Source organism: Notothenia rossii (assembly GCF_949606895.1).
Source record: "Notothenia rossii genome assembly, chromosome: 10".
Taxonomy (NCBI): domain Eukaryota; kingdom Metazoa; phylum Chordata; class Actinopteri; order Perciformes; family Nototheniidae; genus Notothenia; species Notothenia rossii.
The window spans coordinates 45,172,212-45,198,239 of record NC_136908.1 but is presented as its reverse complement, the minus strand read 5'-3'; the positions used below and the strand labels follow the sequence as shown (position 1 = coordinate 45,198,239).

Genomic DNA, 26,028 nt, shown 5'->3' with positions numbered 1-26,028 from the left:
TGTGTGTGTGTGTGTGTGTGTGTGTGGTGTGTGTGTGTGTGTGTGTGTGTGTGTGTGTGTGTGTGTGTGTGTGTGTGTGTGGCTGAAGGGGGGAGCAAGGAGCAGAGGTTGGGGTATGGGTGGGGGGGGGGTCTCCTGCCTGGTCTAGGATCTGGTATGCGTGACTGAACAAGAGGAGGAGAAAGAGAGGAAAAAGAAGAAAACAAAACCCCCCACCAAAACCTGCCTTCCTAACTTCTAAAGACAGACAATGGCTACTGACTGGACTGGCAACCCTGTGTGTGTGTGTGTGTGTGTGTGTGTGTGTGTGTGTGTGTGTGTGTGTGTGTGTGTGTGTGTGTGTGTGTGTGTGTGTGTGTGTGTGTGTGTGTGTGTGTGTGTGTGTCACTTCACACACAGGGCACGTCCTGATGGAAAGCAGAAAGAGGGAAATCTACTCTAACCAACTTTAGATCTCATTACTCCGCACATGCAGCCGTACAGACGCAGCTCTGCCATATGTGAAATAAAAAAACTGCAAAAATAAATAAATCGAACACCCAAAACTTGACATATTAACCATGAAGTCTTTGAGACTTAAATGTGAGACCAAACTGCCCTACCAGTTGAGCTGCTACACCTTTTTCTCTGCTGCATTTCAGGATGAAAGACAGACGTTGATGATTAAAAAAAGTCAGCAGGCTAGAACAGCTTCCTATAATAAACGCCCTGGTGATAATTAATTACACAGGCACTGCAGCCAAATCAAGACGGCAAGCATCCATTTTGAATCTCCTCGTAAATAATAAAACAACACAACAGATTTGTTCGTCTTTCAGCCCTTTGAGAAGCAAGGCTGGACTGATCAGGGACAATACTCAGAAATGTGTGGGTGGTTATTAGGAGCTAGGCCTTCTTACAAAAGCCCCAATTGTATTAAATGCCCATGATAAAGGACAACATAACAATACTGACTGTTTAAGGAATAAACAATGTTCGACAATAACAATGTGGAGAGATTGTTCACAGAGAGAGTTCAGAGAAAAGACACACAGCATGACAACAGGGAAGTGCTACACCTACACAAAAGTAGGCCACACAGCTCTTTTTCGTTCATTATATAAATATCTTTAATTGTTTAAACCGTAAGAATATAAAACAATTTAATTTTGGGATTCTGCAGTTTTTCTTCTTCTTTACAAACACATAATATACAGTACATCTTTTTTATTTTCAAACACACACAGCTTTTTCAGCAGGACGCACATCCGTATATTAATTTTAGCAGGTCATTGCATTACATTAAAACGTGCACACACACACAGGCCTCGGTGTGTGCAAGTGTGTGTGTGTGTTTGGTGTGTGTGAAAGAGAGAGATGGGGAGAGAAAGAGATGCATTCCGCCTGTAACCCGACACGGAGAGAGGGAAAGAAAAATAATCGATGGCTCCTTATTCTGAGCATGTCTCAAAATGGATTCAGGGTATTTTTATTCGGGGAGAGATGGAGAAAAAGAGGAGGAAAAATATATCTTCTTTTTTCCTCACTCCCTGTCTCTCACCGGTGAGAGCAACATGAATATGAATGCGACCTGTGTTGGCATTAACGTGGGAAAATAAAGCCATGAGACAAACCCTGATTTATTTTTGATCAATAAAAGGGTAGAAGATATAGAAATCACTTCAATTTGAAGTACGACGCTCTGAACATCCACTGACATTTATTCCCACCAGCACCCCTTAGAAAAAAAACAATTCCTGCTTATGGTTTAACGTTGGGTTTAATACCAGCCTGATTATATATTTGATTTAGCATTGTAGCACTTTGATATTCCTATGTGAATGTAGGTATTTCTTCTAAGGGTATGCTGATAATCTTGCCTCCTTTATACTGTACGTCAAAGCTTGAACATATCACGTCTCTTAAGGACATAAAAGTTGGACTTTATCCCAAAATAATGAGGAAAACAAACCATATAAAAGCTCTTGCACACAAGCGGGGCTGTTCTTTTTTTGCATAAAGCGTCGTCATTAAAATCTGAAAAGATTTTACAGCTCGTTTTCCCCTTTCTCTTTTTCTCTGGGAAATAGTTGCTGTTTACGGGGCTAAATTAACAAAGGTAGTTCGATTGTGTCCTTTCTCAAGCTCTGCTCACAGAGGAGGGAGAGGGGGAGGGATGGGGGAGGGGGCAGACACAGTCCCTTTAGGCACATTTTCTCCCAGTCTCTCATTCTCGCTTTCCTTCTGTTTTTTTTTTTTAAGGGTATACACCCCTTTGAAAACAACCACATACGAGGTAGCCAAATGTTTTTTAGGCGTGATGGCTGTAGCGGAGATTAGTCATAAGTGTATTCGATCCAGACTCACTTTAACACAACACAAATAAAGTTTTTAAACCTCACTTTGCTTTAAATCAAAACGTGGATGCAACTTTGGATGGATGCAAATGTAACTTTAAGAATTGTTCTTGAAGCAAGTTTCAGTAAATGAATGTGAAACAAGCTTTGCATTGCAAGTTATTCCAGTATGTCAGACTTTCTGAGATATTAAAACTGAATTATACAAGATCAAAATATTTGCTAAGAGGGATTTTTATGAGCTCATAGCAAAGGTAAGTTTAAATTGCTTCCTACCAGGCAGGATATTAGGTAATATCAAACACAAATTGAAATCTTGCAAGGCCAACAGAGGAAAAATAAAACATTTTGAACAAAATTGTTGTCACATGGGAGAAGCACACCTTACACAAGGCTTACAGGAGGCTTTCTCTCTTTTTAAACAAGAAAATAAATTTACCCGCCCAACTATTCCCCCTCTTTCTGTTCCTCAGGCCCCCCTCGGTCCCCATCCAAAACCAGAAGAACAAAAAGGGCAAAACATTTCCAATCACCTCACTTTCTCACTCTCTGTCATCTGCCAGAGTCCCAGGTTCAACACTTTAAGGCAGGGGAGCTGTGTGATCCTCTCCAGCCCCCTCTTGGTGATCTTGGTACATCCATACAGGTCGATGCCCGCCAGCTGGGTCAGGTGGTCCGCTATGAGCTCCAGCCCTTTGTCCGTGATGCGCACACACTGTCCAATGTTCAGGGTCCTCAGCTCGTGCATCTGCCTCACCATACGGTTTATCCCGTCGTCAGAGATGTGACACGAGCACAGGGACAGGGACTTGAGCTGGTATAGCCCCTGGGCGATGTATGCTAGGGACTGGTCCCCTATCTTATCGCAGAAGGAGACGTCAAGCCCGGAGAGCCTCAGGGTGCCCATGGCGAGGTGCATGGTCCCCGTGTCACTGATGTTGTCACAGGATCGTAGGTTGAGGCTCCACAGCGAGCCCATGTGGGAGAGGTGGATCATCCCAGCGTCTGAGATCCCCCCGCAGAAGCTCAGGTTCAGAACCCGGAGCTTGGTCAGCCCCTTGGAAATGTGTTTGAGTGACAGGTCCGTCAGTTTCTGACAGTCCTGCAGAGTCAGGTACTCCAGGTTCAAACAGCCCTCCGCCGCGCTGCGGGTCATACCGGCCAGGTGTCCAATCCCCACATCCGAGACATGCCTGCAGGACCTCAGATTGAGGCTCTTGAGCCGGTGGAGGCCCCAGGCTATCAACAGAAGCCCAGTGTTGGTGATGTTGCTGCAGCCACCAAGCTCCAGCACCTCCAGGTTCTTCAGATACTGAGCTATCCTGCCCAGACTGGAGTCTGTGATCTGCTTGCACAGACTCAGGTTCAAAACCCTCAGAGATGGGATCTCCTGCACAAACGCATGACCCAGCCCGTTATCTGTGAGGTTGTAGCAACCGGACAGATTGAGGGACTCGATGTTAGGCATTCCCTGGATCACATAACTCAAGCTGCGGCGCAGGGACAGGATCTGGACCCTCCGGATGCCCCTGGCCTGGAGGCTGGGGAACAGAGAGGGATTGGCCCGGCGGAGGTGCAGCTTGGCCTCCACCCCCCTCCACACTGACTTGTGGTAGGAAGCGTCCTTCCAAGCGATACACACTTGTGCTACCCTGCCTTTGTCCCTCACGTCCAGATAGCTAAAAATCATGGCCAAAATTTCCGGGAAGAGGCACGAAATGTGCGTCTCCATTGTTTTTCAAACCCCAGGCATATAAGAATTAATACTCCACACCTCCAAGGCTGAGCAAATACCCTTCTCCCCTTCTCTTGCAATTATGCAAAAGTAACAGTCCCAGTTATCCACAGAAGTCAAAAGAAATAGGAGTTGTTTGTTTCTCTCTTTTCTCACATTGAACTGTGCAACATCGATCCAACTCTCTCCAAACCCACGTGATCCGGTCTCGTTGCGCAGTAGGATTCAACTGCATTTAAAAATGAGGAAAAACAAAAAAAGCGTTTATTCCTGCCTCAACTCCTCTCTCCGCCAAAAAGAGGAGGAGAGGGGGCTATAGGAAGGAGGAGGAGAGGAGGAAAACGTCAATCCTTCCCCCTCTCTCTCCCTCTCTCAGACGACGCTTCCTTGTATTAAACCTACTGAAAGCCTTCCTCTCTCGGCCGAGCGGGGATCCAGACGGTCGTGCATTTCAGAATAAGAAAGTACAAATAAAACCATCACTCTGTACGCCGCCTGTTCAAAAACATGTCCATGATAGAAAAGCAAGAAAGATAGAGCTAGGTTGGCTTTGTAGGCAAAGTGAGAGAGAGAGAGGGGCGTCCTGGGCTCAAGCCTTTGTCTGCTCTTTTCAAACCGACTTGGCAGGGACCACGGCACTCTAGCTGTACGGCAGGGGTGGAGGCAAGTAGTAGTACTATTTTTAGCGATTAAACAGAGATTAAATAACAAAAAATGCTACAAGTAGTGTCCTCAACGTATTGTAATGCTTGGACATATGTATGGTGATTTTTAATATGCGATGCAGCGCGACATTAATTCGTATTCTTATCGCACCCCCCTACCCCCTCCGTGTCAGTCAGTTGGTTTGTTCCGCCTCAGCTGGAACGGTGCGAACAGTTTCCCTTGGAAACCAACTTCTTACAATTCAGTTCACTCTGGGCTTTAACCCTTTGAGCGGACCACACAGGAAACACAGAAGCCGAGCGGAGAATTCATTTTCACCCCGCTCACTTGGCATAAATATAAAGTATTTTTTATTTGCTTTTTTTTTGCTGGTGTTGTTGTTGTGTGGATATAGCAAAGCGTCTCCACAACGGCCACATAACAGAATACTGTGTTCTTTGTCTCTTTTAAACAGCTCCTGTACTGTTAGGCTACTTTTTTGCAAAAGAAAAACATATACATATTGGCATTTTATCAGTCAAATGAGAGGAATAACTGCCCAATTAACAAAATTCAGCTCATAAAATAATATAGCAAGAACATACAACAAATAAGTAAAAGTCTACTTTAATTCATTTCAACAAACTGTATTGCTTTCTAAAGTCTTTGTGGAAGTGTGTGTGATATTGAGAAGTATGAAAACACGCACACACTGAATATAAATAAACTTTACTTGGCTTTGTGTTACAGTTCTCCGGCACAGTATCTGAGATCTGTAAAAAAAAAACACATGCCCTTGTTAAATGTGTCGTTACTGCAGCTGCCAGTGAATGCATTGTGTGCACATATAAAATATATAATGATATATAAGGCTGGGGTGTCCTTAAATGACTGTGGTGGAGAAAAAATCCATTAAGTCTTCTCTTCTCTCACGTATCTCTTATAGAGACCCGAAATAATCACTTTGAAGCTGTTGTCTAACATCTGCCATTGCTTAAGTTTGGAAACTAATTTTAGTATCTGGTACGCAAGGTGTATCAATAATAGCCAGCTATATATGGCATATATTTTCTAAATTGCTTATTTAGTGTATCAAAGCATTACAAATATCAAATACAACAGAAGGAATGGAGTATCTTTTTTTTAATATGTGACCAAGTTGTTACCTTCATCCCCTGCGGTGGGCCTCTCTTACCCCCAGCGTATACGTGTGTGTGTGTGTGCGTGTGTGTGTGTGTGTGTGTGTGTGTGTGTGTGTGTGTGTGTGTGTGTGTGTGTGTGTGACGTGTGTGTGTGTGTGTGTGTGTGTGTGTGTGTGTGTGTGTGTGAGACAGGCAGTGAATATGTGTTTTTTGCATGTAAACAGTATATATAGTATGTAACTGCTTCCATCACTTTGTGTGTGCGCGATGTGTGTGTGTGGGAGTAAGATAATATGACAGGGGAGCCGTTTGCTAGAGCCAGCGGAGTGTGGAAGAGTGGTGGAGAAAGAGTGAAGGAGGAAGAGGAAGAGAGAGGAAGAGATAAAGAGAGGAAGAGCTGAGGAGAAGCACAGAGGGAAGGAGAGAGAGAGGGAGAGCAGCAGTGATCAGGTGAGGATAACAGAGAGGGAGAGGAGCTGCAGAAACAGCCCGTTTTACACGAAAAAGAAGCAGCCGAGCACAACTGACATCAACTCCTCTCATCCTCTCCTCTGTAAGAAGAGAGTTTTTCACCAGTGTACATTTACCCATATTCTGCTGCTGTAATCCTTCTGTTAACACTGCCCTTCAATAGATCCCTTATGTTAACCCATGGAAGTCATGTTTTGTACAAATAAATACATTTAATTGCAGCCATTATAGGGATCTGCAGTATTTTTTACAAATGTTCCTCTCGCTGAAACTGTCCACCCCGTAAAACACAGTAACCACTGGTCCCTTGTCCTCATTTTATTCGTCTAAACTTCTCACTATTTAGAATTGTCTTTGCTGTTGCTTCTTTCACTCTGCATCTCTCTCTTTTTCTAACCTCCAACTCATGACTCAAAGACTCAAGGCTCTATTTGTCATTTGTACAAGAGCTACAGCTGGCTGTTGGCAATGAAAATCTTAAGCCCATTTTAACAACGTTGAATACAATTGTACATTTTCTAAATAAAAATGTTAATAATAATAATCAGAAGAGAACACATTTTACAGCAGGGGTGGGGAACCTTTTTCCTCTCAAGGGCCATTTCAATTTTTTCAACATCCTCCGAGGGCCGTACAAATTATTGATCTCTGCTCAAAAAAACTATCACAGCCCATTCATTTGGCCTTTCTTTCATGCTGCGCAAAGAAAAAGCAACCTCTTAATCCAGATATCTCACCATGACTCGCGCATGCATGCACGTGCACGGTTGTGGCAGGACCACCAAAACAGAAAGATACGGACACAAGATGTGTGCAAATGTATTTAGTTTCATATGTAAACATGATTTAAGTAGGGGGGGGGGGGACCTAACCTCTTGTAGGGGGGTCCGGGGGCATGCTCCCCCGGGAAGATTATTTTTAAAATGTTGAAGTTAAAAGCACCAATCTGGTGCACTTTGAGAGCAACATGAAGAGATCTATGGATACATCTCTCAACAACACCCATATGAAACAGAACTGTAAGCAGATTTTCTTTTTCTTTATGGATATTTTACAAATCACTCCCCTTTTAAACTGTATTCTTGTTTATTAATAACAACTTTTTTTTACTGTCATATAGTATTTTATACCAGTTTTTCCTTTATTCTCTTATTTTTTAACTATAATGATCATATAAAGATGTGCCTTTACCTCACTGGTTGTAGAAAAAGCTTCTTATATTCGTTAGCATAGCTAGCTAACCAGATGCTAATAACAACAAAGTTATTGACTCTATGATCAGTGTGGCAGATGAACAGATCGCCACTGGGCTTTCAACTAAAGACACAGCCACGCAAAAACTGTGGCATGTGTACGGCTCCTTATGGTTACTGCAATTTGTGAAGTGCCGAGTGACGTTCTGGTGCTCTCCATCAGACCTACACCCCAGCGCCATCTACACCCCTGTCAGACGAGACATATACCACGTGATGACACGTTAGGCTCGTGTTGTGTTCAAGGACCCTGACCTTGGCCAGGAAAAACAGGCACTCGCTTGTTTAATTCTTTTGCGGTCTAGATTTCTTTAATTTTTTTCTTTTTTGCGTGTGTTTATAAATTACCTCGAGGGCCGTACCAAATGGTCTCGGAGGTCGGAGGTTCCCCACTCCTGTTTTACAGCTATTTACTTTAATTATTATTCTTGATATAGCATCATTGCTATTTCAATTAATCAGAAAAGTAACTCCTAAAGGGTTGGATTAGGGATAGTTGTTGAATAACAATTGCAAAGCACCACAATTGTCTGGTGACTATCCTTCATGTCCCTCTCTGCTTTCAATGTATATCCTGTAAATTCATCAAGGGCAAAATTAAAGCCTTTAACTGCACTGTCCCCTGTGGCCCGGCTACACCTCCGTCCTTGGTGCTCTGGCGCACGGTGTGTCATGGATTTTCAAAATAGAGATCCTGACATGAATACCAAGCTTCATAATGATCGCGAAACACCTTGAGTTATAAAGAGAGTGGGAGATTAACAGCCGCCCTCAGCTAAATGTTGCTGAATTGTGAGCGTGGCTCGTCAGTTTGCTGGACACACCCTGTGGGAATAAACTGAAAAAACAGCCGCACATGAATCCAATTAGGACTGTAGTGTGTTCTATGGTTTTAGTGCATGTAAATGGTCTGCAAAGGCTAAAATCCCTGTGTTCCCTCTAGTTTCTCTCCTACTCCCCCCCCTGCCTGAAATGCCTCCATTGGACTCCTCTGTTTACTTCCGTAACATAGTGACATCACGTTGTAACACTCGCGCTTCTATTGGCTAGCGCTCCAACACATTGTACGAATGAAAATATATCACATTGGGCCCCACCACCACAGGCCACTTTGTTTCTAAATTACCTCGAGGGCCGTACCAAATGGTCTAGCGGTCCGTATACGGCCCGGGGGCCGGAGGTTCCCCACCCCTGCTTTAATATAATAACATTAGTATTAATATCATAACCAAAATGTCGGTGATTAACATTTTATTAAACTAATACAGACTGATCACTCAATGCTTCAAACTGTCCATCATCCTAAATAGACTTAAAGCAGTTTTTTGTTTTATATAGATCATTGGCTATGTGGGAAAATACTATGTTTGAAATGTATAATTTAAATGAGATGTTAGCTATTTGTTATATATATATATATATTTTGTATTCCAGTCTCCCTTCAGATATGTACGCAATGCTGCTCACCTCCTTCAGTTGGGAGAAAAGCTGGTTCAGGTTCAGCCTTATGGGGGGACAGGGCTGCTGACCCTAAAGATGGATCTATAGGACCTGACACCAGGGGGAGGGGCAACTGATTTAGTATGAATAGGCGCTAAAAATGTGCCTGCATTTATTAAAGGTAGGTAGGTAAGAATGGAGAAACCAGCTTGAGTGCGCTAGAATTTGAAAATACACAACCGAAAAAAATCTGCCCCTTCCTTCAGAGTTCCTTACAGAGCCCCTCCTCCAACACACACGAACGCGCACATGACCAATGAGGGCACGAGAAAAGTTTGTGCACAGATGGAAGGCTGACAGGCAGGTAGGCCATCCAGTCATTTTAGCTGGGCCAGCTCAGATGATTGGTCGTGCTTTTTACAGCGCCACGGCTTCCACAGATTACATTTTTGTATGTACTTATTGTCAAAGCATTTCATATATATTCATTGTTATCGGGATGTTAAGAGTATTCCATGGAATATAACAAAAAGTGTTTCTGAAGTGAATTACCTACCATACCTTGAAATGTCAGCTAAAAGAGCAGAGAAATGAAAGACCTCTGAATTTTCTGTAAAGATATCAACAGTACTTAATGTCAGCTTAGTAAACAAAAAACCTTAGCTGACAGACTAATTTCCACCACTCATGGACCACACCCACCTTTTCTTGTGAAAAACTGGGTGACATACTGTCGCCCTTTAGTCCCTTTCTCTTGTCTTTCTCTCCTTTCTCTTCTTTTCTTAGAGCCTGACCTTGTTGGTCGTTGAAACATGGTACAACACACGTATGTAGGCTAAGTACTAGCATCCCTCCTCACATGCTTTCACTCTCTGCAAGTGCCGGTGCCGCACCGCGTTTGGAGGCAGGACCAAAACATTACATGTAAATAGAAGGGGTGTACAGAGGCTTTGGGTAATTAACTTTTGGAAGAAAATAAGTTAAATTAATCGTAAGTTTAGTGAGTACTTTATCAATATAACGTTCTATTAATGTTAATTATTGAGGATTGATGAAAGGTTACTTACATTTTTTTTCTTAATGTTCTAAACATTTGGGGCCCCTGTCAGTCATAGGGTAAGGGGCAGGACATCTCTAAGCAGTTGACCAATCATAACATAACAGAGCCGGCCAGCTAACCAATCAGAGCAGACTGGGCTCTGGTTTCAGACAGAGGGTGAAAAGAGGTGCTGCAGCACAGGCAGTATGAGAAAAATAAAGAGCTTTTTCAACATCAAAGCATGGAGACATGTCTGCAAAAAATACAAATATGGACCTTGAATAAAAAATGTTGATCACAAAAAAAAAGGGTTATTTTCGCGATTTGGCGAATCTGAGTCTGCTGTTGACTCGTGCATGACGACGAGTCTGCTGGATCTCTGGATCTGCTGCTATACGGTTACGGCTCTGAGTCTGCCCGAGTCTGCTATGTTTTGCACAGTGAGTCAGGATTTGCGAATCTCTGAGTCTGCTGTTGACTTGTGCACAATTGCCGCGGGAAGTAGGGGTGCTGGAGGCGGGGCTGCGAATGGTGTACATTTGAAAAACTTCATGTTACTGTTGTTGAAATCTCTCCCCACTTTTGTCCGCACCCCCTAAGTAAAATTACTTCCCAGTTCCCGCGGCTATGCTCATGCATGACTAGTCTGGATCTCTGGATCTGCTACGGTTACGGCTCTGAGTCCCCACGAGTCTGCAGGAAGTTTCACTGGTCCGCGTCCCCTGAGCCAAACGATAACTTCTGGCAGCTATCTTACTTGCTAAAGGCTAGGCAGATGGACTGGGGTACGTTGTAATGTGAATTTACATGTTATAAGGAGAGTAGCGAGTGACGCAATTTATAGTTTTAATTTGTACGTCACCAGGTGTAGGACTCAAAGGACTCGGGTTAATCGAGAGGGGAGACTCGTCACGACCAGCTCATTACCCGGGTTAATGATCCAGATGAATCAGGACTCACCCATCTCTACACCCGAAGTCCCTGGCCGGAAGTCCCCTTAGTTGGGGACTGGCTTCTACTAAAGCCTTCCGAGTAAATCGCCAGAACGCCAACACCTCCTCATCACTCCACCGCTCCCATGTTATTTTTTTGTTTCCATAAGTTAGTCTCTCTCCGTTGGTGCACTGGGCTAATGCTAATGTTAATAAAACTGATGCGAGGAAATAAAATGGCGGCTTCACAAAAACTTTTCAGAGTTTTACGGGGCGTGGTTTGCAATTCGCCCAGCCAATCAGAAATTGGAACTTTTTTCTCCCCAGGATAGTACAACCTCTCAAGCAGGCACTAAAAATGGGGGTAAAAGTTCTCTGAACTAAGTACTCTTTTTTGGTGTGAACGCAAAATTCCAGGAACTATCGGAACTAAACGGGAAAAGTACGGGGAAAAGTACTCCGGTGTGAAAGTGCCTAATGTGGCTTAAACCTGTGTTGTGTAGGTTATTAGCATGTTTTATTGTCTGTGTTGGTTAATTCTGTTTGCCATATTTTATCTGAACAGACTACAAAGACAAGTGGAATGTAAAAAGGAAAATATGGAGGATGTAGAAACAGGGAGGCGAATATGCCACAAGCTTTCTCTTGAACAGCAGTAGTTGAGTCCCTCTGCGTGGCCTGCCTGTGTGTGTGTGTGTGTGTGTGTGTGTGTGTGTGTGTGTGTGTGTGTGTGTGTGTGTGTGTGTGTGTGTGTGTGTGTGTGTGTGTGTGTGTGTGTGTGTGTGTGTGTGTGTGTGTGTGTGTGTGTGTGTGTGTGTGTGTGTGTGTGTGTGTGTGTGTGTGTGTGTGTGTGTACTTGCTCAGCATGTATTTTGTCTGTTTTTCTGTGGGTGTTTGTGTGTGAGCTGCTGTGGTGTCATGCCTCTCCTAGAAGACCTGCTGGGTCCAAGCTAGCAATCACACTGAGCAAGAGAGGAGAGAGGGATGGATGGACGGGTGAGGAAAAAGTGAGAGGATGGGTGACAGAAAAGGGAGGAAGAGTATTTTCAGAGAATGTAAGAAAAGAGATGAAGGGTGAGAAACAGAAGAACAGGCCCAAGCTGTTTTTTTATTATAAAAATGAGAGGTAAAAAACATGATGTCAGGAGTGAGATGTGTTTGTTTGTTTGTGTGTGTGTGTGTGTGTGTGTGTGTGTGTGTGTGTGTGTGTGTGTGTGTGTGTGTGTGTGTGTGTGTGTGTGTGTGTGTGTGTGTGTGTGTTTCATCTCTCCAAAGTGTTCTAGAACCTCTCCGAACATTCTACTCGGCATGTGACCCATAATGTGTGTGTGCGTGTGTTTTTGTGTAACTTAATGTGTCTGTATTTGATGATTCAGGGAGGGCTAACTGCATAATTGCTCTCCTCAACAACGTGCTTCATCTGCACCCGCAGCGACTGCCGGTTGCCAAGGTTACGTGGGCGTGTGTCAACACGTCCCCCTGAAAGCCGACACCTTCCTGAATAGATATTACCATGACTCTGTATATTCTCTCTCCACACACACACACACACACACACACACACACACACACACACACACACACACACACACACACACACACACACACACACACACACACACACACACACACACACACACGCACACACGCGCACACACACACACACACACACACACACACACACACACACAGGCTTAGTGCACCTCAGGCTATTGTTACTGTCTGCTTTCTCCTCCATTTGTGCGTGTGTGTGTGTGTGTGTGTGTGTGTGTGTGTGTGTGTGTGTGTGTGTGTGTGTGTGTGTGTGTGTGTGTGTGTGCGCGTGTGTGTGTGTGTGTGTGTGTGTGTGTGTGTGTGTGTGTGTGTGTGTGTGTGTGTGTGTGTGTGTGTGTGTGTGTGACTGTGACTGTGTGTGCCTGCTCACTGTACACTTTAATTGATGAATCTTTTATGTGCCTTCAAGTGTTTCCTTGCTTCACCGTTGCTTCACCTGAGCACTGAAACATGGTCTCTCTGTGTGTGTGTGTGTGTGTGTGTGTGTGTGTGTGTGTGTGTGTGTGTGTGTGTGTGTGTGTGTGTGTGTGTGTGTGTGTGTGTGTGTGTGTGTGTGTGTGTGTGTATGAGTGTTTATGAACCTGCTTCAAGATCCTATGTGTCTTTCTTTCTCTCTGTAGGTTCTTATAGTTATTTTTATTACCTTTTTGTGTCTCCATCCTCTTTCTTAGGATCGAGTTAGTCTTGTTAACGGCGTAATTCAGAAGTGTTGACGATCAATGAATTACTCCAATTTAATAATAAAGCCATATACCACAAATGTAACATTTCTGAGGGGGGATACTTGCATTGTCACCTCAATATTTTAACTTAAAGACTAAAAGTCAATTGACTTCAAATGAATCAGCATTAGTTGATTTGTACACGGAGGCAACATACATCCATGCTGAGCTCTTTCATTGCATTCAGCTTTGTCGAGCTATGGCACATGAATTTATGCCACAGACAAATTGCAAACACTTTTGACAGTGCTGACCTTTGAAGCGAACAGAGAGCTGGAGGGTCCTGGGAGAAACTATCATATAACTTGTATTGTATCCTCAAATTTAACACATCCCGTCCTGCTGGAGTAACTGCTCAACTACAGGCCCATGGTTTGTAGACTCTTAAAGGTATCATTTGTACCTTTTCAACATTCAAATGTCTCAAAACAACAAGACAATGTTTTGTACAGACTTTTGGAGCAACGTACATGTAACGGAATTACGTAATCGTGTTTGTTGTAAAGGATCATGGGCCTCATTTATAAAGCTTTGCGTAGGATTCACGTGGGAAGGTGGCTTATAGGACAAAGTAAAATAATATGCACACAAATATTCTGATTTATAAAACACTGCACGCAAGTCCTACGCCGGTTTCCCTTTACTCGAAGGCCCAATCCCAAACCACTCCCTCGACCCTACCCCTCCGTGACGGAGTGAACTCCGTCTGTAGCCACACTCGCAGCTCAACGAGGCTCCCTCCTGTCAGATGGAGGGAGTAAATACAGCGGGAAGCTTTGGGACGGCCTCCCCTCTCTCCGGCAGAAACAGGAAATGCCGTAACTGTAACAACGGTTTCAAATCAGCATCTCTTAGACAACAAATGTAAATGAATAACTCAAATAAAACTCCAAACATATTTCATTGTGTTACTTTTTTGTAAAGCTCTTTTAGTTTTAAACCTGATGTTTATAAGCTTCTTAGTTTTTTCAACACTCTGTAAATATACACAACTTTATAATAAAATGCACACATTTACCTTTTTCTAGACTAAACACAGGTATGATCCTAAGTTAAAACCATAGACTGTATGGTTAAAACATATGAGGTTATCATGAAGTTGTTAACATCGCAGTGTATCAGTGGATGTTTGCTGGAACTACTTGTAAACAGCGTGTTTCCTGACGGACACACACAGCGTGACTCCGGTCAGGTAGAGACGGGCCTCAAGTCAGCACCGCTGCAGACTCGGGCTGCGTTCCGATAATCCAAAAATCAGCTCCTAAATTCTAACCCTATCTCCTATTCCTTGACCTCTGAGTGAAACGTCACGGGGTTAAGGGATAGTGGATAGGAGAATTCAAAAGGACTTAGGAGAAGAGACCGCGGTACTTTAGAGAATCCTAATGCACTTTCACTATCCGACGTGTTTATGATGCGCCAGCAGACGTCATGAATGTGCGTCTGCTGCTGTGGGGAAACTATGGAAACTACAGTTTTCTACAGCGGACTACAACATGGATGTATAATAAGAAGGAGGGACTACTGTAAACTCATCTAGAGACTCTGCACCGTGCTCTGATGCTGTTGTTTTATGCTTTATGAACGTGGACAACAGAGAAACATATTCTTCATGATCAAAGTTGGAATTGAAATAAAAAAGGAAAGTGAAACTTATGCTCGTCACCCTCTCCCTCCGGTTCACATTAATACAAATGATCCCAATACCTATGATTGTATGAACTATGAAAAGATCTTAAAATCAATACAAATGTATTTATTATAAACTGTTGAATGACGGCAAATGCTGCGGCTGCAATGCATTCTGGGGCAGCATTTTCTCCTCTCCTTTCGTCAAGGGAGGTCCAGTGGTTCCTAAGCTAAAGGAGGTTATAAAGGAAGTTTGAAACCTCCTTTCCTTTCATTTGGAGAATTGGAACGGCACTTAACATGGCTGCCACTGACGTACTTCCGGGTCATTTCACTTGGTTAGGAAGGTTCCTAAGCTAAATGGACTATTGGAACGCAACCTCGCTGTTTGAGGGCTTGATAGCCCACTCCCCCTCCACACCGCTTCACACCAAGCCCCCAGGAAGTTCGCCGGACTCTAATGAGAATATTCGTTTTGGCCAAACGGCGGTACTACACTTCCTTTAGGTTGCTGGGCCCGGAAACACTTTTTCCCATTGACTAACATTGGGAAAGAGTGGTCTGTAAATCGTTGGATATTTTTTTTTAAACTAAATAAACTACCCAGTATGAACGTTTGTATAGCCCTTATTAAAAACATTCGGTCCTCAAGTTGTAAAATGTGCTAATAACGTTATTCTGAGTTATTTTTCTCCATCACTTTTCAAAGAGAAATAGGCTATTGTTATTTTAACTCTACACAGTAATCCATCATCAGCTTTACTTTTTAGATAAGATTTAACTCACAATTGATCATAACAGGCTTCAAAATACATACATGTTTATATATTACCAAGTGGTTTCATGTACAACCCACACAAGTATCATGCTAAATTCAGCTCTGTTGCTTGGATATCACTCAATCCTGTTATCAGCGTAATATAAAAGTACATAACGATTGATGTGGAACTTAGCATAATTACTAGCTAGCCGTTAGCTGCTAACTGCCGCGGCCGCCTCGTTAATATCAAATCCATCATAAAAAAATCCAATACATAGACTGTATAAAGATCCAATACCATGCTGTCATGAACGCGCGGTGCTGTTACGTGTACGCGAATTGACGTGCTTAATGTGAACGAGCCTTTTGGGGGGCGTGGTTAAAGTTGCGCATGCTCTATGAGCGCACATACGGGTACTTCTCAGGCATGATGGGTAATCTGTGACTTTTCGCTCTCTCAAAAGTTGGCCCATTTTATCATCATGCGCCAATGAGCAACTCTCATAGGAATGAATGAGGCCCCGCCTCCCACGCTGTATCCAGTTCTTATTATACATCCATGCTCCACACTCGTTGCTTTGGAACAGCCCTCAATATGGCGGACCCTCCGCGTAAACGCGCAAACGGAGGGGTAGAGTGTAGAGGTAGTGTGTAGGGGGCGGTTTGGGAATGGGCCTGCATGAAGAAGATCGCAGGAAATGACCACAGAACAGCTAAAAAAGACATTTCACACCGTGTCAGCTTTAGGTTCTTTTGGGGAGGTCGAGATAAATTATATTGTTTGGTGGATGCAGTTTGAACCAGAGTAGCAGCATGGAGGTCGGATCGTCACCAAAATAAATAAAGAAGTGGTCCGAAAAAAGTTACTGACAAAATAACACACAGTGGGTCAGTGTGTTTGTGCCGGGGATAGGAGACCCCCCCCCCCCCCTTTGATGAGAAACTGTAAGAAATGATCGGGGAATCCCTCCGGAGTGGAGTCATGGCGACTGCATCTGAGGTTTGTGTTCCAGCTGTCGATCAGCTGTGCGCAGCGTCTCCACTGAACCCTGTGCATCTCAACCCCCCCCCCCCCCCCCCCGCACCGCAGCAACTCTATATCCACCAGTTAAAGACATTTTTTAAATATTCCATGGAATGATCTTAACATCCCGACAGCAATGAATAAATTAAATGCTTTGAAAAAAATTAATCCATTTCAACTGTGGAAGCCGTGGCGCTGTAAAAAAAGCATGACCAATTATTTTAGCCGGCCCGGCTAAAATAACTGGATGGCCTACCTGTCTGTCAGCCTTCCATCTCGTGCACATAAATGAGGCCCCAGATGTTATCTCTTCTCTGTAAGCTGTTCTGTTCTGTAGGCTAATACCCTAAGTGTGAATCTATACGCCTACTGCCTGAATCTGCTTTATGGTTTTCCCTTTCTTTGGTTCATTTGTTCGGTCTATGTTCACAAAATAGTGTGTGAGCTTAACTGTGTGTATTAAACTAACGTAGCATTTTCTGTCAGCTCAGATTTTTTTTTTTATCTGTAGTATGTGTGCTCATGTGTTTCAGTGTTGGTGTGTAGGCTGCTGCCTGAATATGCTTCATGAAAGGCAGCTTTTCCTATCAATGAAATCTCTGAGCAGAGGATACATTTTTCATACAAAAAATAATTGTAATGCCATACCTTTTAAAGTAACCTTCCCAACCCTGTTCTGTATTTTGTTAGGTTGTGTCCCAATGTTATCCAACAATTTGAAAGCTAGAAATATGCATGGTATTATTCAAGGTAATGGAGGAACACAGAGAGAGACAGCAGGAGGTCTGTGCCTGTTTTCTCTGAGCATCACACACACTCTTTCTGTCTTTTATTACATTACATGTTACTTGTTAGACACATTTATCCAAAGCGACTTACATACATTCAGTACTGTGGGCAATCCTCACAGGAGCTTTTGGGGTGAAGTATCTTGCCCAGGGACACAACGACATGCTGACTGCAGTGGGACTCGAACTTGCTATCCCCTTATTCAAACTTCAGCACACTATCCACTAAGCCACAGCCTCCCTCTTTTATCCCTCTTCCTTTTTCCTTCCGTTTCTCTTTCCTCTCTTCGACAGCTCGTCTGTGCTTCCGTCTCGCAGCAATGCCTCGCAGCCTCTATGTGTGTGTACACTTACTGTATTTGATGCCCTGCTCCAGTTCTTGAACCACACAGGCTGTATAGGTGTGTGTGTGTGTGTGTGTGTGTGTGTGTGTGTGTGTGTGTGTGTGTGTGTGTGTGTGTGTGTGTGTGTGTGTGTGTGTGTGTGTGTGTGTGTGTGTGTGTGTGTCTTTTCTGCCAGCTCTGCAGTCTGACATAGGAGATTTTTCAGCCTTGTCCTCTCTCTCCCTCAGTAGTCAGCATTTTGGCATTTTCTCAATGCGCTCTGTCATCTCTTGGCATGAATAGGCTGCATATTGGTGTGTGTGTGTGTGTGTGTGTGTGTGTGTGTGTGTGTGTGTGTGTGTGTGTGTGTGTGTGTGTGTGTGTGTGTCTGTTTATCTGGCTGGTTTTTACTATCTGTTTGTCTGTGTTTGTGTGACCCCACATAAATATCACAACGAAGACTATAACACCCCTGTTATGCTATTTGCTATGTGCAATATTGCACATAGCAAATAGCATAACAGGGGTGTTATAGTCTTCATAAATACTATATTTATTACTGGCTGCTCTCCCTGAGTTAGTATTCAAATTCTGTAATAAATCTGTAAATAACTGTGCAATATATACTTCCACTTTTTAATAATATCACCACGCTGCTATCTTACAACTTTCCAAATGATACTCTTGTTTTATTTTTAAATGCTGTCACTGGTACTGGATGTGTATTTTGTAAATTGTGTAACTTCTACTTTTATCTAGCCCTTTGGGATCAAAGGTCCCCAAAAAGGTCTGATTCTGATAGCTCAAGTAAAGACACATAACATATGTGGGATATTATGAGACAGATTGGGGTAAGTTCTTTTGTACACCCTTTAAGGAAGGACTTAAGTCTTCTACTTATATTGTAGTTGTGTAGCTCTTTTAAATAGCTTCCCCCCATGTTAACTAGCCAGTTATATTGGCTGTTGAAGCAAATCCAGATTATTTCCCCACTATCAAACAGATATGGTTTGTTGGAAAGTTATTCTTTCTGTCAGGGACATCGTTTTATCTTCTACTGTGTTCAAGGCTAAGATCACACATCCGATGGACTTAAAAACAATACCTTTTAGACTGAGACTTTGGAAAAGCAAGGACATATTGCCAGTACTGACTGAAATCCAGAAACAGCAGCACATGGGCAAACCATTGAGACAAAGATGACTCACCAGGGGCTGAATGTGCTCTCAGAAATATTACTCACCAGCTCAAGTCTCACACAAGCCAGCATTTAAATAATCAAATGGTCCAAATTTAGCTACCATACAGTTCCATATAATAATTCAATCCTCTTTATGTGTTTTCTTTTCCCCTTGCCTTTCAAGGCTTTCAGGCAAAAAAATATTTCCATTCAGGTAAACAGTATTATGTGAAGTGAAACATATAAAACGAAAAGACTGAAAGCTAAAAAGATGTGTTCTGTAGTGAAATGCAATGGTAAAAATAATAATAAAAATTCAGCAAACATTTGGAAAAGTATGAGAACACTGGAGAGACAGATAGAAGGATCTCTATTCTTCTGTAAGTCCCAGTGCATGGGCGTGTGTGTGTCTTTGTGTGTTTTTGCATGACCTGACAGAGTACAAGGTTTCCTGGGGATTTATAGACCAAATGAATCAATTCAGAGATGAGCAGTAAATCAGGCCAGAGCATTGTAGCCTCCTCCCCTGCTGAAAGTTGCTCTGATTCACATTGTAAGTGTGTGTGTCATACTGTATGTGTGTCCCTCTATCAGTGTGTGTAGAATCCTTACCTGTACCTCTGCTAGTCAGGTATGAGTGCTATTTCACAATGTAAGAGTAAGAGTAAGAGGAGAAGTTGTATATACCCGGAGTCTAACATTTGCATACTGGAAGCATGTGTGTGTGAGCGCATATCAGTGAGTGAGGCAAACATGTGTGTACTGGTATGTCTGTATCTGTGTCATCCAGCCTTTCAGAGTGTTTGTGTGTATGCTTCCAAATTATGTTTATACTTGTTTAAGCGTGTGTGTTCAGGGATCAGGAGAGCAGTGTAGTTTGATCAGCGGAGCTCCAGAGCACCGGGGGGGATCAGCGGATCTGGCCCAGCTTTAGTGGCTTCTCCCTGGGCTGCTGATCAGGGACTTGGCCTGTCACACAGTTCCAGTCCGGAGCCAAACCAGGGCAGCCAGAGATCTCTTGTGGGCCCCGTTTCAGCTGAGGAGCCAAACACGATGTTCCACACAATAACACTAAAAACACTGAAACATTGACTTTAATTAAAAGTATTTTTATCAACTAAATTCACATAACGATATTAGGTTAGTAGAAAGCAATAATACGAAGTTGAATCTTATATTATTACTTTTAACTAACCTAATACCGTTATGTGAAATCTGTTGACATAACACATTGAATGGACCTCATTGGGTATGCAAGCCGTTCTGGGAAATGAGACTAGGAACAAAACGTTTCTTCTTACTGAGGAAACTACTATGAGCAGAAGCTTATCAAGGTTTATTTTAACTACTTTTGGCTGAATGAATGTTACTGAAATACCTCATGACTTTTCTCTGCTTGTTCTATTGTTAAACTATGTTTTAGGGTTTGACGGAAAGCATTTCATTTTTTCAATTTCGAATTCAAATAAACTGGTTGTAAAGTCGCAAGAGCTCTGTTGGTTTTCTGCTCACTCTCAGTCAGGTCGCCTAATGATGATGCTTTTCAAGCATCTCACTAGAAATGACAGAAAGGGTTCAATGCTGCATGTCTTGAAATTGTCAATGGTAGAGTATCTATCTCTGTTCAGTTTTCCACTTGCGGCATTAGATGCTGACTGGTATCAGCTATTGAATGTAGTTCTGCATTTGGATTGGATTTTATGTGTTACAGTGACATTGCATTAAGCTTGCATGCTTCAGTTTCTAACACTAGACTAAAGTAGCTTTGTTTTGATCAAACAGCAGACTTTATTGGGCTATATCATGAAAATGACCTCAATTGGACACACACATATCCATACACGGCAACTAGAATCCTTGCCTTTACTTTATAGGTCTGATACCTTTATTACAATCAAGTAGGTTAGCAGAGGTTTTAACAAACATATTAACTATGTTACACATCGTTTTACAAGAAGCTGCAAATGTGGACATGTAGCAAGTTGAGATTAAAAAGCATACACTGTATAAATGGATATTATGTCAAGTTACTGTATGATAAACTGGGAGGGTTAAATGGAGCGAATGCATGTTCACATCACCACAGTTTAGAGAGGAGAGAACGTGAAAACAGATTTTGATACGTGTTAGTTTACTGTTAGAGAGAGAGACAGAGGGGAGAAGGTGAGCGACTGATAGAAACACAAACAGCTGATGAATCTGAATAAAAGCTGAGTAAAATTGAGAGGAGGGGAAGAGCTTGGAAGTATAGCGACAGAACAAAGCGGAGAGACGTTGAGAAACAGATGGTGAGAAGTGTGAGAGAAGGAGGCGAAAAAATACACAGAAAGAGAGAAGAGGAGAAGTATAGGCAAGATATATTTAGAGGGAGAGGGGGAGAGGGTTTTAGCCTCCCAGCTAGAGGCATGACTCATCTTCTGCCAGCTGACAGAAGGATGGATAGAGGGAAGGAGGGAGGAGATGGACAGGGACGGGGGGAAGGAGAGATGGAGAGGGTGAAAGAGCGGAGAGGACAAAGAGAGGAGAGAAAGGGGGACAGCAGAGTGTGGGAGGGTGAGGATGGGTTTCCATATGAGAGAACATGCAACCGCACATGTTAACAGAAAGAAAAACAGACACAAGGAAGCCCAAGGTCTCTGAAGCTCCTCTCAGCTGCTTCCATGTCCCACTGCGTCCCCAAGGGTGTGTGTGTGTGTGTGTGTGTGTGTGTGTGTGTGTGTGTGTGTGTGTGTGTGTGTGTGTGTGTGTGTGTGTGTGTGTGTGTGTGTGTGTGTGTGTGTGTGTGTGTGTGTGTGTGTGTGTGTGTGTGTGTGTGTGTGTGTGTGTGTGTGTGTGTGAGAGAGAGAGAGAGAGAGAGAGTGTGTGTGCAGTAAATATCCCCACAGCCAGCTGCATTTGGCAGTTTGCTGCTCACATGTGTGTGTGTGTGTGTGTGTGTGTGTGTGTGTGTGTGTGTGTGTGTGTGTGTGTGTGTGTGTGTGTGTGTGTGTGTGTGTGTGTCTGTACGTGTGTGTGTGTGTGTGTGTGTGTGTGTGTGTGTGTGTGTGTGTGTGTGTGTGTGTGTGTGTGTGTGTGTGTGTGTGTGTGTGTGTGTGTGTGTGTGTGTGTGTGTGTGTGTGTGTGTGTGTGTGTGTGTGTGTGTGTATGTGTTTGGAAAAGGAACAGACATGAAGGCAGAGCGACACAAAGACAGACTGAGAGAGAGACACATCATGCAGGAAGGAGCAGGTAGACATCATCCCTCGGGTTTACACCATCATATTTGTAGTTTGGGGTTTTTTGGTTCTTACAAATGTGTCCATGTGTCTGCACCAAGTTGCCAAGCATTCCAGTCTGTTCTGCCTTGTTCTTTAAAGAGGACATATAAATCTCTTTTTCAAGTTCATAAGTATGTAGTGTCTCTACATGTCTCCATGCTTTAATGTTCAAAATGCTCTTTATTTTTTCTCATACTGCCTGTGCTGCAGCACCTCTTTTCACCCTCTGTCTGAAACCAGAGCCCAGTCTGCTCTGATTGCTTTGAACAGCTTAGTACACTGTGGTGGAGCGCTAACCAATAGAAACGTGAGTGTTACAGAGTGATATCACTATGTTCTGGAAGTTGACAAAGTATTCCAATGGAGGCATTTCAGGCAGGGGGGGGGGGACTCTGGAGGGAACACAGGGGATTTTAGCCTCTGCAGACCAGTTACATGCACAAAACCCTATATAACACACTACAGGACAGGACAGGGAACAAACCCAATAGCAAACTAGGGCCTCTTTAAAGGGTGCGTTAGATAAGAGTGTGCTTGAGAGTCAACACACGCATTTCACTCCATTCACACGCTCACACGCCACACCTTGTATTTCTCACGCAGAGATTTCTTTCCAGGGTACCGCCCACCAAGTTGCGCCGCAATTGTGTAAACAAACTATGCTTGTTTGAGACGCGCGCACTCCACTAGCACCCCCACACAAATGACGTCTCCTAAGTACTGTGGTAAGGTTGACAATGAACTACAATCACATTTTGATCAAAAAAAGCCAATAGGCTAAGGGCCGTCCTCCGAGCTGGACACATTACATTGGTCTCTATCCGCTGCCGGAGAAGAAACGAGTGCTCAGGGACCGTCTGCAAAGTGCAAATCCGAAAAAAGAGAATACAATCATATTCAATCACTATTAGCCTATACAGCTTATTACTACCAAACTCACTACACACATCAATAGTCTCCTGTGTGTCTACAGCAAGGAGTTTGGAAGAATATGCTTTTGAATAATTTTGGGGAATATTTATAATGTAAAACTTTACTATTATACAGTATATTTCTACCAAACTCACTATTTGCATTGTTGTTGTTAGCATCTGGTTAGCTAGCTGCGCTAACGGATATAAAAAGCTGTTTCTAAAACAAGGAAAGGGAGAGCTCTGTCCTGTCAGACTGAGAGAACTACAGCTCAGTGAGGTAAGGGACTCTCTGTTTAGTTAACTTTAGTCTAGTTATCTCAGTGGGTCTCAAACGTTTTGGTCACCATTTATGAGAATAAATGAAAAACAGTTATACTATATGACAGTAAAACAAGAATACAGTTTATTTGTAAAATGTCCATAAAGAAAAAGAAAATCTGTTTACAGTTCTGTTTCATATGGGTGTTGAGAGATGTATCCTTAAATTCATGTTGCACTCAAAGTGCACCAGATTGATGCATTTAACTTCAATATTTAAAAAAAAATCTTCCCGGGGGAACATGCCCCTGGACCCCCCTAGAGGAGGTGAGGACCCCCACCCCCACTTATAAAATAGCACTTTACCTCTGCTTACACCTATATGCCATTTTATATGCCGTGAGCTGATTATCGAGCCTTCATTGTAAGAGTCACGGGTACACTGTGTGCGTATTCCACTAGCGCCCGGTACATTAATGGGAAAACCTAGTTTGTACATGTTCAATACATTTGTAACACTGTACACATGAACGTTTCTTTTTTCGGTACACCAAAAAAAAAATCTCACTCCAAGCTGAACTCAAATGTTGGCAGCCCTGTATATACCCACATGCCAGCTAAGGTCAGAAGAGCTTTATTTAACAGCTGGTCTTATGTCTGTGACCCCTCCTGTTGTTCATTGATAAGCCCGAAACATGCACTTGTCAAGGTTCAGAGGCAAATTTTGCAAATATGGCAGTAGCCATCGATCATCTTAAGATAAAATATACTTTATTGATCCCAAGTTGGAAACATTTGCGTTACATCAGCATGTGCAACAGTTGTAAATATGCAGTGGTGTGTATTTGTAAATCATTTAGTATAATCACACAAATTCTGTGTTTTATATTTAATAATTCTGTGTTCTTTATTTATTGATTGTTCAACACCTGACAAGGTCGGAGATGAACAACTTGGGTCGCAGGTTCCTCAACAGTGCATTACAAGACATCTATCAATATGTGTGTACCTCCACCATTAAACTGTCATATTCTGCACATTTCTTATACTATCTACATACATCTTATAAGAGTATAATACATAATAATATCAGTTAAAATAAGTGCTTCAACATAACATTGCTGGAGGTATACACACATATTGATATGTGTGTATACCTCTACTGTTGAGGAACCTGCGACCCAAGTTTTTCATTCAATGCATAACTACACCGTAGTTGTGTATAATATGATTTGTCAATAAACCTTAGAAAATCTTGAAATCTTGAAAGGGATGTGCAAAATAGTCATTATATACAGTCTTTAATTAACTATTAGTAGAGAATAACGAGAAATGAATATACTTTATAGGGATCCTATTAATATCTAATAATACAAATAATGAAATTCAATAACATGCTTTAACCATTACGTGTCCCTTTATATCAGCTGTGCACCGTTATGGTGTAAATACAGCCGATCTACCAATTGGATCAAATATAAAAGTCAGCCGAATTAGTGTTGATACGGCAAGGAGATGTATTGTGTGAAAAGAAATGTAAGATGTTGTTTAATTGCTGATCTATTTATGATCAACGTCACGTTTTCAGTTTTGGCGGCAGTTCCTGATGTTTGTCAAGAAGTCTTCTCATCAGGGCTCTATAAATAGAGAACTACGGCAGATATGTAATATGTAATGCAGCCGAACCGTGTATTACAATGCCGTTATGTGATGACTTTCAAAGAGAAAAGCAAGCACACTCGGAATAAAGTATTGTTTTATTTTAAAAAAAATGTTTTCGGTCTGTTTCCGGTATTTGTTTATGACGATGTGATGTGAGATGTGAGACTGGGTTAGAGAATTGCACAGGGGAAAATAACGTATCTATGCCACCATTTTAGATGCGGATTTTGTTAAACTAATACGTTTGCGCTGTGGACGAACACTATAAATGGACGGGGAAGGGGGTAGCAATAAAGATAACACCATTAAACAGTTACACAACATAACAGAAAATAATATCGATAGCAGCGTCCCTAGCAACCACCTTGGTAACAATGAAAACGTTGAATGGACACAATTTCCTGACGTAATCTTCGTAATAACTAGCAAGCTAAAGATCATGTGCATCCACTGCACACATAATCTGAAATAACAACTCATATTTCTTGCATCAAATGACATCAAAACGCATTTTAATGGCCAAACCAGGGGTAGCCAACACGGTGCCCGCGGGCACTCAGTCGCCCGCGGGGGCAACGTGAGTCGCCCGCCGGCATGTTCTAAAAATAGCTCACCAAGCAAATCCAAAACAAAAAAGGAAATGTAATTAAAATAATCTACTCTATGCATAAACGAAACCTAAATCATAGCGAACTCTATCGACTTACTACAACTCTATATCTATCTAACACCCCTCCTCCCCCACCCCCACAATGAATATCGACCAATCACGTTGTGCTTGATTTGCGGGACCAGTTTTGCAGTCGGGAAGAAAAGCAATGTGGCACCTCCCCGTTGATTTTCCTTCTGGCAGAATCTACACAACACATCAGCCCCATTGAACAGCCTATCATGCCAGCCTCTACAACACTTCAGGAGCAGAGTTTTACTCTGTGTGTGTTGTAACTTGCATATATATTTATTC

General features: G+C 42.6%; 2 protein-coding genes across 2 annotated transcripts in view; one reads left to right on the top strand and one right to left on the bottom strand.

Moving 5' to 3' along the window:
• Positions 1-1,191: 1,191 nt before the first annotated feature.
• fbxl14b (F-box and leucine-rich repeat protein 14b) lies at positions 1,192-4,708 on the bottom strand. The gene has a single exon (XM_079652852.1). The coding sequence runs from the start codon at positions 4,066-4,068 to the stop codon at positions 2,866-2,868; it is 1,203 nt and encodes a 400-aa protein (XP_079508978.1). The 5' UTR covers positions 4,069-4,708; the 3' UTR covers positions 1,192-2,865.
• A 16,670-nt stretch (positions 4,709-21,378) lies between these two features.
• Positions 21,379-26,028, top strand: part of LOC307022774 (protein Wnt-5b-like) — a gene marked incomplete at its 5' end in the record, with an annotated part of 15,982 nt that continues 11,332 nt past the window's right edge. The window contains one exon of the mRNA XM_079655667.1: positions 21,379-21,526. Within this exon, the coding sequence (XP_079511793.1) occupies positions 21,379-21,526 (148 nt within the window). The remainder of the gene's footprint in view (positions 21,527-26,028) is intronic.

Excerpts from the sequence above, each read along its gene's own strand:
- fbxl14b (XM_079652852.1), bottom strand. The coding sequence starts at position 4,068 with ATGGAGACGCACATTTCGTGCCTCTTCCCGGAAATTTTGGCCATGATT.